General features: G+C 59.0%; 1 protein-coding gene across 4 annotated transcripts in view; it reads right to left on the reverse strand.

Moving 5' to 3' along the window:
• Positions 1 to 29: 29 nt before the first annotated feature.
• The window catches only part of PPP6R1 (protein phosphatase 6 regulatory subunit 1), a gene marked incomplete at its 3' end in the record, with an annotated part of 27,924 nt that continues 14,962 nt past the window's right edge, over positions 30 to 12,991 (reverse strand). For 2 of the 4 annotated variants that reach the window (XM_027772593.1, XM_027772592.1), the window contains 20 exon segments: positions 30 to 140; positions 507 to 588; positions 675 to 745; positions 874 to 1,039; positions 1,125 to 1,258; positions 5,790 to 5,962; positions 6,048 to 6,105; positions 8,863 to 8,960; positions 9,036 to 9,125; positions 9,216 to 9,301; positions 9,474 to 9,589; positions 9,672 to 9,736; positions 10,094 to 10,228; positions 10,296 to 10,448; positions 10,531 to 10,696; positions 11,042 to 11,155; positions 11,244 to 11,356; positions 12,550 to 12,615; positions 12,693 to 12,830; positions 12,916 to 12,979. In XM_027772593.1, the coding sequence (XP_027628394.1) occupies positions 30 to 140; positions 507 to 588; positions 675 to 745; positions 874 to 1,039; positions 1,125 to 1,258; positions 5,790 to 5,962; positions 6,048 to 6,105; positions 8,863 to 8,960; positions 9,036 to 9,125; positions 9,216 to 9,301; positions 9,474 to 9,589; positions 9,672 to 9,736; positions 10,094 to 10,228; positions 10,296 to 10,448; positions 10,531 to 10,696; positions 11,042 to 11,155; positions 11,244 to 11,356; positions 12,550 to 12,615; positions 12,693 to 12,830; positions 12,916 to 12,979 (2,199 nt within the window). 4 annotated transcript variants of the gene reach the window in all.

Here is a 12,991-nt window from a genome sequence, read left to right on the forward strand (position 1 = left end):
CGCTCTTCCCACCAAGGTCCACTGCTCACCTCTGGCTTTGGGGAGGTCCCGAGGACTCAGGGCGCATTCCCCCCTCCATGGTCTGGGGGGGCTGGTGGGCCCCGGAGGCTGGGACAGAGGTAGAGGGGTCTCTGGCCACACTGTGGGCGAGAGATGGCAGGGCTGTCAGCATCCCTGTCACAATCTGGGGATGATCACGGGGTGCTGGCGTGAATACCCCCACACAGAGTGGGGACCACCTGGCCTTAGGGGGACAGATGATGCCGATGCCTTACTCAGGCCTGCTTCATGTCCAGCCACCCCGCAGGTAAGAACCACAGAGGGCCTGCACGCCTGCCCACCCCCGTAGCATCCTGGCTTGCCACCAGCCCCAGCTCCCATGGAAAGCACACAGTCACGGGTCTGGAGCAGCGCCCACCTCTCCAGGCTTGCGGCAGAGACTCCTACCGCAACCCTCCCTCAACAGCTGCAGTGGGGCCCAGCCCACAGCCACTGCAGTTGGTCACCTGTCCGAGGAGCTGGGGGTGGAGCATGTCCCGTGAAGGGTGCCCTGGAGGTCCCCGACGCTGACCAAGGCCTGGCAGGGAGCTGTGTAGGGGGAGAGCCAGGTCTCAGCAGCTGCTGCCTGCAAGCCGGGCAGCTGGCGGGGCGAGGAGGCGGAGGTGGAGGCTCACCTGAGGGCTCTGGCACGGTGCCGCCATCGGCGGCTTCCTGAGGTGCTAAAGGGCCCGAGGGGGCCTGAGACCTGGGAGGCGGACAGGAGCCAGGAGGCAGGGGTCAGCACTCAAGCCTGAGGAGACCCAGGGCCCACAGCTGCCCCCTCCCCAGCCTTGGGGTACCCGAGTCACCCCCACCTGCTCACCCTGCACACACCTGAGCTGCAGGGCATCATGGGCTGGAGGGCTGGCCAGGCTCTGGGACACATTGAAGGGTCCCTGAGGAGTTGGGGGTCCAGAACGTGGTTCTTCTTCCCCCGAGACTCGGGGGCCGCTCAGGGTGTCCGTAGGCACTGGGTCAAAGGCGGCTGTCCAGCCAGGGCCTAGGGCAGAGGCAGGGAGGGGAGGGCAAGCTCATGGCAGTGGATAAGCCCATGGGCACTAGCCACAAGCTGCCCTTCTGCTCACCTGGAGGCTGGGGGCTGGGGCTGCGGTAGAGGGGGAGGCCAGTCCCCCTGCGGGCCGCCTGGTCATGGTCCTCCTCCCCGTTGTCCTCCTCGTCCTCCTCCTCTTCGTCCTCGCTGTCTGTACTGCCAGTGCTCCTGCCAGACAGCACCTCCTCAGCCGGCTGCACGCGCAGACCAGCTGGCCCCCGCCCCAGCCAGGCAGGCCTGTGGGACCCTGCAGGGTGAATCTCATCTGATGACAAGGGGGGCAGGGACAGGAGGGCAGTGGAGGCGAGGGGCCCAGAGAGCCCAGATGGGCAAGGCACACCTGGGTCACACAGCAAGAGCACACAGGGGCCAGCTGAGCATGGCAGGAGGAGCTGGGCAGGGACAGCTTGTGGTCCAGAGCAGACTGACTCTGGGGACACGCTGGCACTTGGCCACGGCAGCCAGGACGTACCAGCCTGTCATTTCCCACGCCCCCGCCCACTGGCCATCACAGTGTGGTCTACCGCACAGGCCTTTCCCTCAGAGCCAGCTCTGAAGGGGAAGTGTGACTGCATTCTCCCCCAACTAGAACTCCAGGAAGGCAGAGACGGCTGACTTCTCCAGTGCCAGAGGGCGCCTGTGCACGTGCGAGACAGCGAGCACCGCACGCTCACTCCCAAAGGAGTGTCACCCGAGCCCTTCTCCAGCTCTCCACCCTGTCAGAACTCTGGGCACGGGTGTATGCTGGGCCTATTTTTCAAACCAAAGGGGGTAGAATTCGAACCCCAGTGGGCCACGTGGGATCCAGATTCCTCTGTGCAGTGCTTAACCACTGCAGTATGGAGCAGCCGAGAGCTGACCCTGTCACTGCCATCTCCTGAGCCCTGAGGACATCTGCACCCATATCCACAGCCCCAAAGGTCCTGGCTATACACAGTGCGGCTCCAAACAGCCTCCAAGCCCACCAGCCAGCGGGAGGGTAAGCAAACCACATGATCTTGAATGCATGTCATTGGCAAAATTATTGATAACTACTAAAAAGTAATACACCCTCATATAGTTAACACACTCACCAACCAAGGAATAGAAAGAAGCTCCCTCCACCTGATAAAAGGCACCTACGAAAGCCCACAGCTAGCGGGACAACTCAACGGCCATGGCCCTCTTTTCCTCTCAAGATCGGAGCATGACACACAAGCCTGCTGTCACTTCTGTCCAGCTCTGTACTGCGGGTCTAGGCATCCAGACTGGGAAAGAAGTAAACTATCTTCATGCTGACAGACACACACAGCACACTAACTACCAGGACGGAGAGAGGAGTTCGGCGAGGTCACGGGGTACAAGAGCAATGCACTACCGTTTCCATGACACCAAAAAATGACTTAAGAAAACTGTATTCACGGGGCCAGCAGGTGGCATGGTGGTTAAGGGTGCTGGCCTCCCACATAGTCAACGGCGGTTTGAGTCCCAGACCTGGCAGCTTTCTTTCTCACTCTGTCCCTCTGTGGTCAAATTTTGATACACACACACACACGTAAAGTTAAATAAAATAGTTCTTTAAAAATCTGTATTCATAATAGCACCAAAAATGATTAGCTACTTAGAAACTGATGTGTAAATCCTGGAACAGCTCCACAGTGCAAAAAAAAAATAAACTGATCAAGAGAAGCCAGAGCCCGCACCAAGTCTGGAGCACAGCAGACACACGCTTAGGGGCCCACGAGCTGGGCAGGCTGGAGCACTGGAGGACGGGGACCGCAGCATAGCCAGATCCCACAGAGGGTGCTCCTCTCAGATGTGTGCATGCTCCTTCATTCGTTGTTTTTTGTTTTTTTTTTTTGAGAGGTTTTTGCTATAGGGCGCGTGCGCTCGCCAGACAGACAGAGACAGACAGAGAGACAGAAAGCACGAAATCCCCCCCCGGGGGGGGGGTGGCCACGCTGCAATCCCTTCTCCTCCATTCTCCTCTCGGGATCTTGGGCACACACATACACACGCGCCCGGTTTGAGTTTAAGCCACCGGGTCTGGGACTCGAACCGCGGTCGACTACGTGGGAGTCCAGCGACATAGCCATTACACTAACTGCTGGTCCCCATTCGTTGTGTTTTTAAGGGAGATTCTTACTGTAGGACGTGTGCGCTCACTGAGGAGACAGGCAGTAAGTGGGAGATCTCCCCAGGGATGGCTGTAACACTATAAACTCTTGTAAAAAGAAATAGGCACAGGGCCAGCAGGTGGCATGGTGGTTAAGGCACTGGAATTCCTGCATGGCCGACCACGGTTCAGGTCCTGAACCTGGCAGCTTGCTCTCTCTCTCTCTCTTTCTCCCTCTCTCTGGCAAAACTCATGTGCAAACATTAATGATAAATAAATAAATACAATAATTTAAAAAGAAGCAGGCGCACATCATGACTGGGTCTGGCAATGGCGTACGTCTGCGCACCTACACTTGCGAGATGCTCACAGCAGCCAACTTTCAAGAGCTCCCACAGGACCCTGCCCTAACGCGCATTAACTCCAGAACCAGCTAGTCATAAAGTGGCGTCTTCTGTAAGACAGCGAGCTAAACCCAAAGACACCAAAGGAAGGAGTGGCTCTCACAATCTAAGTGTTGACCAAAAGAGCTTACATGCAAGAGGAGGTTCTGTATGATGACATGAAATGAAAAAAAAAAAAGGGCAAAACTGATCTGTGGAGTGAGCTATTCTAGGAGGATGGGGCCAGCAGGAACACAGTGGTTACTGGGACGGTCCCCACTTGGGATCCAGTTGTTGACCTACAAGGATGTCAATCTGACTGTACACTGAGGGTTCATACACTCGGCTCTATAAGTGCTACATGTCAACACAAAGTTAAAATACCCTGATCCCCAAATCTGATGTAACAGGGCAAAGGCTCAGACTCAGCCACAGGGGTGCTGCTAAGACTATGCTTCACGGGCTGGGATCACATGGGAGGCCCAGGTTTAATTCCCAGTCCCTCCAGCACAGTGGCACAGGCCTGTGATCTCAGCACCTTAGGAGCCTGAGGTAGAAGGATCACTGGTTTGAGGCTGGCCTGGGCAATACAGCCAAACTGTCTAACAAAGAGCTAAGCTGGGCCAGCCCCATGGCAGTGGTTAAAGGAGATGGGTCCTACATAACTGACCGCACGGTGTGAATCCTGGCCCCACCCCCTGCAAAACACACTGGCCGTGTGCACACGCTCCTGGAAAGAGAGTAAGACGGTATTGTGGCGTGACCTCATTCAGTGGGAGGTGTTTTTGCCTTCTCTGTCTTTGGCAAATACATATACCCTTTGGCAAATTAAAAAATAAAAACAAGTCTGGCCTGAAATGCTGCGGTGAAGGCAGCTGGATACCATATTGCCAACTATGAGTTTGAGTCCCTGACCCAGTGGCTTGAAAAACGGACCAGGCTTGTATGCGTGTGTGCCCAAAATATGGAATAAGGAGAAATGGAGAAGGGACTGAGTAGAGACCATTCCTCATGGGTGAAGGGCTCCTCACCACCCACCACCAATCCCCACTGGCGAGTGCACATACCAACTGGCCAAAAAAATCGTGCTCGTGAATCTTTTTTTTTTTAACAGGGTGCACGTGCCCAACCGAAAAAAAGACAGAGAGAGAGGGAAAAAGAGAACGCGTCCCCCAAGGGGGACGGCCACACCACAGTCCCTTCTCCATCCTCTCAGGACTTTGGGCATACATGACTGGCATGCCTTCCAAGCCGCCAGGTACAGGGCTAAGGCGCACAGCTAGCCATGTGGGACCCGGTGCCTTAACCTCCATGCCACCCGCAAAACTTTTAGAGAGTCTGGCATGTGCTTTTAGTTTCCACTAGAGGACTGAGACAGGAGGAATGCAATAGTGAGACCCCCCCTCTTAACACCTGTTTGCATTTGTAATGGACTTTTGAGAAGGATGTCATCATCTCACTGTGCTGGAATTAGGGGAAAGAGAAGCTGCTGTGAGACGATCTTATTCCCTCTCTGGGAAAATGTGCGTGAGAGTTCACATGGGGGAAAACGGACTCAAGGGGTGGAAGGAGACAGTGAAGGAGGGGAAGGAGAGATTCTAGGCGCACCCGGACCGAGTCCTAGCTAGAAGACTCTATTTTTCCAGCCACACATAAACCACTTTGCTCTTCTTTTACAGCTTAACTCATTTGCCCTGGATTTATTTTTTTTAAAGAGTTATTTATTCAATTTTACTTATCCATTTATTTTAACTTGACCAGAGAGAGGGAGAGTGAAAGAGAAAGCAAGCCACCAGGTCCAGGACTCAAACCATGGCTGTCCATGTGGGAGTCCAGCGCCCTCAACCACCTGCCAGCCCCTGACCTGGATGTCTACCAATTAAAATAGAAGGTACCCTGGGACCAGTGGATGGTGTAATGGTTATGTTGCTGGACTCCCGTGCAGTCGACTGCGATTCAAGTTCCAGACCCAGGAGCTTAAAATGCACGCTGGCTGCGTGTGTGTCCAAAATCCCAAGAGGAGAAGGGACTACTGTGTGGTCGTCCCCCCTGGAGGTGGCTTCTCACTTCCTGTCTGTCTCTGGTAAGTACATAAGCCCTACAGCAAAACCTCTCCTTAGTCTCTTCATATACCTGGGCTTCGGCCTACACACATTTGGAGACACCTCTGTAACTCCACTGTGCAGTGGAGTTTGGAGAAGGGAGGCTGGAGAGGGCTCACCGGACACCGGGGGGCTGGCTTGGGCGGGGCCCCCTTGCCAGCTGGCCGTCCTGCCAGGCGCCATCCTCTCCATCAGACTCTCCCGAGCCCGGGCCTTCCTCCTCGTCGTCCTCGTCATCGTCAAACTGCTGGATGCGGTCCTTGTAGCATATCTCAAGCAGGTTGGCATTGGGCTGTGGGACATGGGCGGGAGATGGCTGCACTGCCCACAGGCCCTGCACACCTCCCCCACCGCAGCCAGGGTCCAGGTGCACTCACGTTCTCGTCGTCGGCATTGAGGGAAAAGGTGATGTTGGCTGTCTTGTCAAACGGTGCGCTAGGAGAGAAGATGGAGGAGTGCAGAGAGGTGGGAGGAAGCAAGGAGATGGAGTCAGGCTCAGGAGGGGCCACATCCTTCTCGCCTCTGCCACTCACTCGCCACAGCTGACCCTCGTTCTCATCCACTGGACATCTGTCAACCCACCTACTCCCTAACACACATCTGTGATCCCAGAACCGACACTCGCAGCGGTCCATGGTCTCGGGGCACTCGCAGAGCTGCCGGGTGCGCATCCCGAGAAGCTGAATGAGGCTACTTGGCCCTGTCTCGACCTCTCTCAGAGGATGGGTGTGGAGGGCACGGGGCTCACTCTGGCACCGGCGGGGGGCAGCCTCCAGGACAGCCGCCTGACACGTCATACCCCGCTTTCTCATTTGTAGGATCTAAGAGGCACTGGGCTGCCGGAAGAGTTGTGAATTGCTTTTACACAGAGACAGAGGGATAGGTCACACCCCCGACAACCTAAGAGAACCTACCTTGATGAAGTGTCTTAAGGACCGAATTACGGTCAGCATGTGCCCCGACCCCCCAGGAGCAAGCTGGGCTGGGCCCTGTGGTGTCTGCAGCCTCAGCATACGCCACAACCACGAGAGGACAGGACTGCACGTGTCCCTGCTAAGCCCCTGCTCTGGCCCCGTACTGGGCTGAGCCCCCAATCTTATCATGTCCTAAGAGCAACAACCATAGGGATAAAAAAACATGTAAAAGGAAGCCAGCAGGTGGTGTGGTGGTTAGGGTGTTGGACTCCCACACAATCTGAGTGGTGCTTGTATGTGTATGCCCCAAATCCAGAGAATGGAGAAGGAATTGCAACGTGGCCATCCCTCGGGGGGTGACTTCTCACTCACTCTGAGGTAAACACATGAGCCTTATGGCAAAAACCTCAAAGAAACCCACAAGTGAGCCCTACCCAGGTGCCAGGTCAGGGTGGTAGTCTGGGGCTTCTGTCTCTAAGGGCAGTGGGTGCTAGCGGAGTGAAGTCCGCAGGTGAGGTGGACAACCGACCCGGTGTGCGGGCAGGCCGGGCTGCACCGTGTCTACTCTCACCTCAAGGTGCTGGCAGCCTGAGGCTCAAATTCTTTTTTTTTTTGGAGAGTTTTTTTTTTTCACTATAGGGCGCTTGCATTTGCCAGATAGAGAGACAGAGAGACAGAAAGCAAGAAATCCCCCCCCAGGGGGGATGGTCACGCCGCAATCCCTTCTCCTCCATTCTCCTCTCGGGATCTTGGGCATGCACGCACACACGCCCGGCATGAGTTTAAGCCACCCGGTCCAGGACGTGAACTGCGGTCAACTACGTGGGAGTCCAGCGAGATAGCTATTATGCTAACTGCTGGTCCCCTGAGGCTCAAATTCTAAGTAATGGGCCAAAGCACAGCTGCCAGAGTTTGTACTAAAGCAGATCCCCCGACTGGATCCCACCAGTCCCGACTCCTGCTCGGCCTTGTCCTGGAAGTGGTGCACCAGGCCCGTCCCTGCCTCCAACACACCCGATAGGACGCAGCGGCCCAGCATGTGTGTGGTACACGCCTCCGCCTGGCCCTGGGAGACAGCCTCATACCGAGGAATCACCCTCACCCTTGAAGAGCAGCACAGACCGCCCTCAGGGTCTGCAGTGCACCGTGAGGCTCGGTGGTGGCCTGCACTCGCTCTCTGCACTGTGCCCCTCTGCTGCTGTGTGCTCGCCCTCCTCCACGTGTCGGGGAGCATCTCCAAAGTTGCCATTTGTCTCACGAATTCATGAAACGTGCTACCACCAAGGACGGAGAAGCAGCGCAGACCTTTCCTAGACACTAGCCCCGTGCAGACTCTGCTCTAAGCACACAGCTGTGCCACTCTGTCCCACCCAGACTGTGCCCCTGGCTCCTCCCTAGGCACAGAGCTCAGAGCTGAGGTCCGCTCCTGTGGCACTGGGGGGCGGCTTGCAATGGGAGCCCTGCAGGACAACATCTTCAGCTGGAGATGAACACACCCACCCCTTTCCCATCCTGGTGCTCTTCGTGAGCTTAGGTTTAGTTTCTTTTTCCTTTTTTTCCTTCCCAAAGGAAGTCATCTGGTGAGGAGGTGGAGCAGCTGGTCACCCGACACCACACACTCAACAGGCAATCCACATCCCACCACAGGCAGGCTCTCCGAGAGGAGCGGGCCTCCCCTCAGGACCCAGTGCAGGCTCTGACCAGCAGAACCAGGGTTGTGCGAGGCCCTCGTGCTCGGCAGAGAAGCAACAAACACGGTCCTTGTGTCTATGTTCAAGATGATCTCTGTCCCCTGTGCTGTGCAGGCAGTCGGGCAGCTGTCCAGGCTCCCGCGGGCTCAGGCACCGACTCCAGTCCCAACCCTCATCTGCCTGTTGCCAACCCCTCTCCGTAGGCTCCTCACGGGCCAACGGTGAGAAGCCTGTCCTGCCCTCTGGTGGTGCTGCCCCTCCACTCTGCGAGTCGTCTCTTCCACTGAGACATCCCACCCTGCACTGTTCAAGTTAAGGTGCTTGCCGTGGCCGGCTGAGCAGGACACACCTCCAGGGAAACTGAGACCAGATCAGGCAGGCTAGTGTGGAATGCTCAGAACTGAGGCCAGGTCAGGATGCGGAGCCGCGTCCTGCTCTGTGGGGCGGCCGGCAGTCACTAAGTACAAGATGGGTCGTGGGGGCAAGAGCCACGTGCAGGCTTGCCCGATATATGCGGCTGTGCCAGGCCCAGGACAGGAGCAGGCCTCACCCATGGTGGACCCACCTGCTGCCCAGGGGACACTCACTTCACACTCTCCTCCTGCTCCCCAAACTCCTCGTCATTGAAGCCAAAGTGGTCGATGAAGGCCGAGGTCATGCGCTGCATCTGGAAGTCCATGAAGGCCTGCAGGGCACGGAGTCAGAGCGAGGGAGCTGGGCAGGGCAGTCCCCGTCCCCCCTGCGCGGCCCCCAGGCCCACCTGCTGCAGCACGGCCTCCTCAGGGAAGTTGAACTCCTTCAGTCGGTCGTCCTCATCGTCACTGGAGGAATGCAGGTGGTGCGTGTTCACCTGAGGGTGGGCGTCGGGGCTGGTGAGGCCCTGCAGGGAGCGGGTGGGCGGGCAGGTGGGCAGGCGGGCAGGCGGGCAGGGGCACCTTACCAGATCCACTGTGTTCCTCTTGTTGGCCTCAGCCAAGGGCCCTGACACAAACGCCTCCCACCGCTGCTGCTGCTCCTCAGGCAGCTCTGCTCAGGAAGACAGGGCGTGGGTGCCCTCGGCCTCCCCAGTCCCACACTGGCCCCGATGCTAACCCCTCCCAGCACCTCCCACCGCTGCTGCTGCTTGTCAGGCAGCTCTGCTCAGGCCGGCAGTGTGAGCCCCCAGCCTCCCCCAGCCCCAGGTCGGCCCAGCCCTCACCCTTCAGTAACTGCCCCAGCTGCTCAGCGTTGGGTCCTTTCTCCACATTCTGCACCAAGGCGTTGGCCACACGTGTCAGGTGACCCATGTAGCCTTTCCGCGGGCCCCCCACAGACCTAGGTAAGAGCAGAGGCTATGGCCAGACACCAGGGCAGTCCAGCCCTCCCCCTGCCGCGGCCTGAAGGCCAGGGTACTCACTGCACACGGTCGTTCTCCTCCCAGGAGGTCAAGATCCGCTCCACCAGGCGGCAGCGCTGCAGTAGCTGTGGAAAGCAGGGCAGGGTTGGCCTAGGGTCTGCACATACTCTGATGCAGAGATCAGCACCCCAGGAAGAGAGTAAAGGTGGGGCTCCGGCTGGGACCCCACTCCTCAGTCTGCCACCTAAGTCTTTGGCTCTCCACAACGAGTATGTTGCACGTGTGCACACGCATGTATGTGCATATACACGTGTGTTGTGTGCACGGCCTCTTGTCCCCCAGCTGCTCACAGGTCGCCCCATCCTGTCTGGGCATTCACTGTCTCCCACACACAGCCCCAGTGCTGTGACGCCTGACACTGCTGTGGGAGCGAGGAGCAGCAGCTTCCAAGAACTGCTCCAGGGGATGGGGGTCCGGCTCACGTGCTTCACGGCAGGGCTGGGGGCGGGCACGTCGGAGCTGCCGTCAGGTGGGGGCCCTGAGCTCAGCATGGCGCTCACGCAGGCTTCCACTTGGGTGTGTAGGAAGTTGTTGAAGACGTAGTGGAAGAAGAGGTCCTAGGGGAACATAGGCTAGCAACAGAGCCCCACCCCTGCCCCCCCCCAAGCCCAGGCCGTTCCATACCAGCATGGTGTTGGGCACGTCCAGTGCCAGCAGCTCCTGCGTCAGTGCTGCATCGTTGGCGCTCAGGGCACTGGCCAGCAGCTTGACCACGTGCAGCCGCGTGTTGCCCAGTGGTGGGGCCAGGCTGCCCCACGTCATCTGCAGTGGCTCCAGCTGCAGATGCAGGGCAGGCTCAGTTCCAGGGACCACCACCCTGCCACCCCTCCCTCCGCATGTCTGTGGTCCCGGGCCCTACCTCGGGTGGCTCCAGCAGGAGCTCATGGAAGCGGCTAAGCCGTGGGCGCAAAGCATGCAGGGTACCCATGCTGGACACCGTGCTCTCCAGGGCCCCCTGGGCCAGGAGCTCCAGCTGCCCATCCACGCTGCTGAAGAAGTTGTTCATGGTCGCAGACTCGGACCTGCTGGGGCAGCCGGGACAAAGTAAGAGCCCAACAGAGCTGTGTGCAGAGCACGAGAGTGGGCAAGGTCACGTGCCCTGGGGCAGGCCAGTGAAAAGGGCAGTCCTGGCTGGGGTGGGATGGGGTGGGAGCCAGGGAGGCGGGGGCGAGGGCAGGTGCAGATGCCCACACACTGAGAGTGGGCCACAGCCTGGTCTGGGCAGGCAGGGCTTAGCCTCGATCTCCTTGCTGTGAAGTGGGACAGGGGATGGTACTGACCACAAGAGGGGACCCAGCCAGCCACCAGCCACCAAGGCGCTGAGGACCAGGTGTGTGGGCCCCGCCACGTCCCTGCAAGGGCAGCCCTACCTCGGCCTCCTGGGCTCCAGCAGCGTCAGCAGCACTTGGACCCCACTGACGACCACGGATGGGCTCGGCGCCCCCTCAAACATGTTGCTCAAGAGCTGCTCAACTGTCTCCTGCCTGGGGCAGCAAGCGGCCAGGCTCAGGGGGCAAGGCCGGGGCCAGCTTCCGGCCGGTCCCCGCCTGGCCGCAGCCCCACCAAACCCACTTCTCCAGGGTGGCCAGCAGCTGGTCGGGCTCCGGGCTGTCCTGCACGTGGCTCGTCTGCTCCCGGCTCAGGCGGATAATGTCGCACAGCGACTGGGCAGCGTTGGAATGTTGCTGGGGAGGGCAGACAGGTGAGGGCCCTGGTCGGGCCACTGGCCCTGCGCAGCCTGGTGCGGGGCACCCGCGAAGGACATGTGGGCACAGGGACACACATAAAACGTGGGAGGGAGCACAGAGGCACCACAGGCTAGAGGGGCAGGCCATGGATCCAACAGGGACGTGGAAGGGTCTTGCCTTCCCACACAAGACCCACCCTACATGTGCACGAGTGTACATGCGGCACTGCTCACAGCCCGGACACCGGGTGTTCTGCACAGCACAGGAGAGGACGCAGCCAGGACGGGAGAGACGCTGGGACACGTGCCTCAGGAACGAGCACCGAGAAGGCGAGGCCAGCACACCCACACTGGGCCAGGGGCCACGCAGACACCCAGGGCAGGCGGACCCAGGGGTAAAGGGACTGCCCAGCTGGATGGGGGACCAGGAGGAACTGCTAATGGGTGACGAGTTTCTTTGCTGGAGTGATGGAAAACATCTAAATTCAACATGGCGACAGTTATACCATGCTGTAAATACAGTAAAATCTGTGCCAACTCATAACCCTGTGTGGGTGAATCACGTAACTCAAGGTATCATCTTAACAATCTGTTATAACAGGAAAAGAAACCAACAAGGAGAAGACGAGCACAAGCAGAACTCGGGGTCTGACCAACAGGCAGTCCTGAGGGCCCTGTCGCTGCAGGGGAAGGTTCTCCTGGGTGCCACCAGGGCTCCTCATCCACAGCAAAGGCCACTTAGAATGGGCTCTGGCCAGGGTGAGGCCCGACCTGTGTCCCCACTGGCAAGCCCCAGGGACTCATGAAGGTGCGCTGACACCGGACATACTGCCCAGTAGCCTCCAGGTCTGCCCTGGGCCCTTTGCTGGGCCCTGGTGCCAAGGCAGACATGACCTGAGACCCAGGACCCCTGCAGTCCCAGTGAGGATGGGGCTCTGGGCAGGGCTGGCGCTCTCTGAAAGACAGGTGGGGCCGACCAGGAAGAGGGGGGCGGGGGCCTGCCAAGCCCCAAGCACCTAGAGGCAGGAAGGATGCAGGGCCTGCAGACCCTGGTCGGTCCCAACCCTCGAGGGGTCCTGTGTCAACTACTCAGTTTGTAAAGAGAAACTGAGTGGGCATGGACACGCTGGTCCCCAGCTCCCCACCCAGCACATCTCCTGCAGTGACACGGGGGCACGAGGTGGCACTCACATTGTCGTCCTTCGACGGGTGGATCTGCTCAATCAGCCGCTGCACAATCTTCTCCTCGTTGAGCCACTGAGGGTGAGAAAGGGGGCTCCTTCAGGGCCCTGGCCGCCTGCTTCCCGCCACCCCTACCCCAGATGGCCCCTCACGTTGACAACGTCCTGCCGTAGCTGGGGCCGCTCCACGCAGGTGAGCAGGCGCAGCAGGAGGTCCATGACGGCCGAGGTGCCGATGTGCTGCAGCAGCAGGTCCACAAAGTCCTCCTTCTTCCGCAGGAAGGACACCAGCTGGGGCACAGGGGCCACGTCACTGCGGGCAGGCCGCACCCCCTTCCCCCCAGCAAGCGCACTGGGCGCCGAGGCAGGGCGGCACCTGGTCGGTCTTGCGGTTGATGAGGATGCCCATGACCTTGCTGAAGAAGCTGGCCAGCAGCGGGGTGAGGGCGGGC

Source organism: Tupaia chinensis, unplaced genomic scaffold, assembly GCF_000334495.1.
Source record: "Tupaia chinensis unplaced genomic scaffold, TupChi_1.0 Scaffold000286_1, whole genome shotgun sequence".
NCBI classification, from domain to species: domain Eukaryota; kingdom Metazoa; phylum Chordata; class Mammalia; order Scandentia; family Tupaiidae; genus Tupaia; species Tupaia belangeri.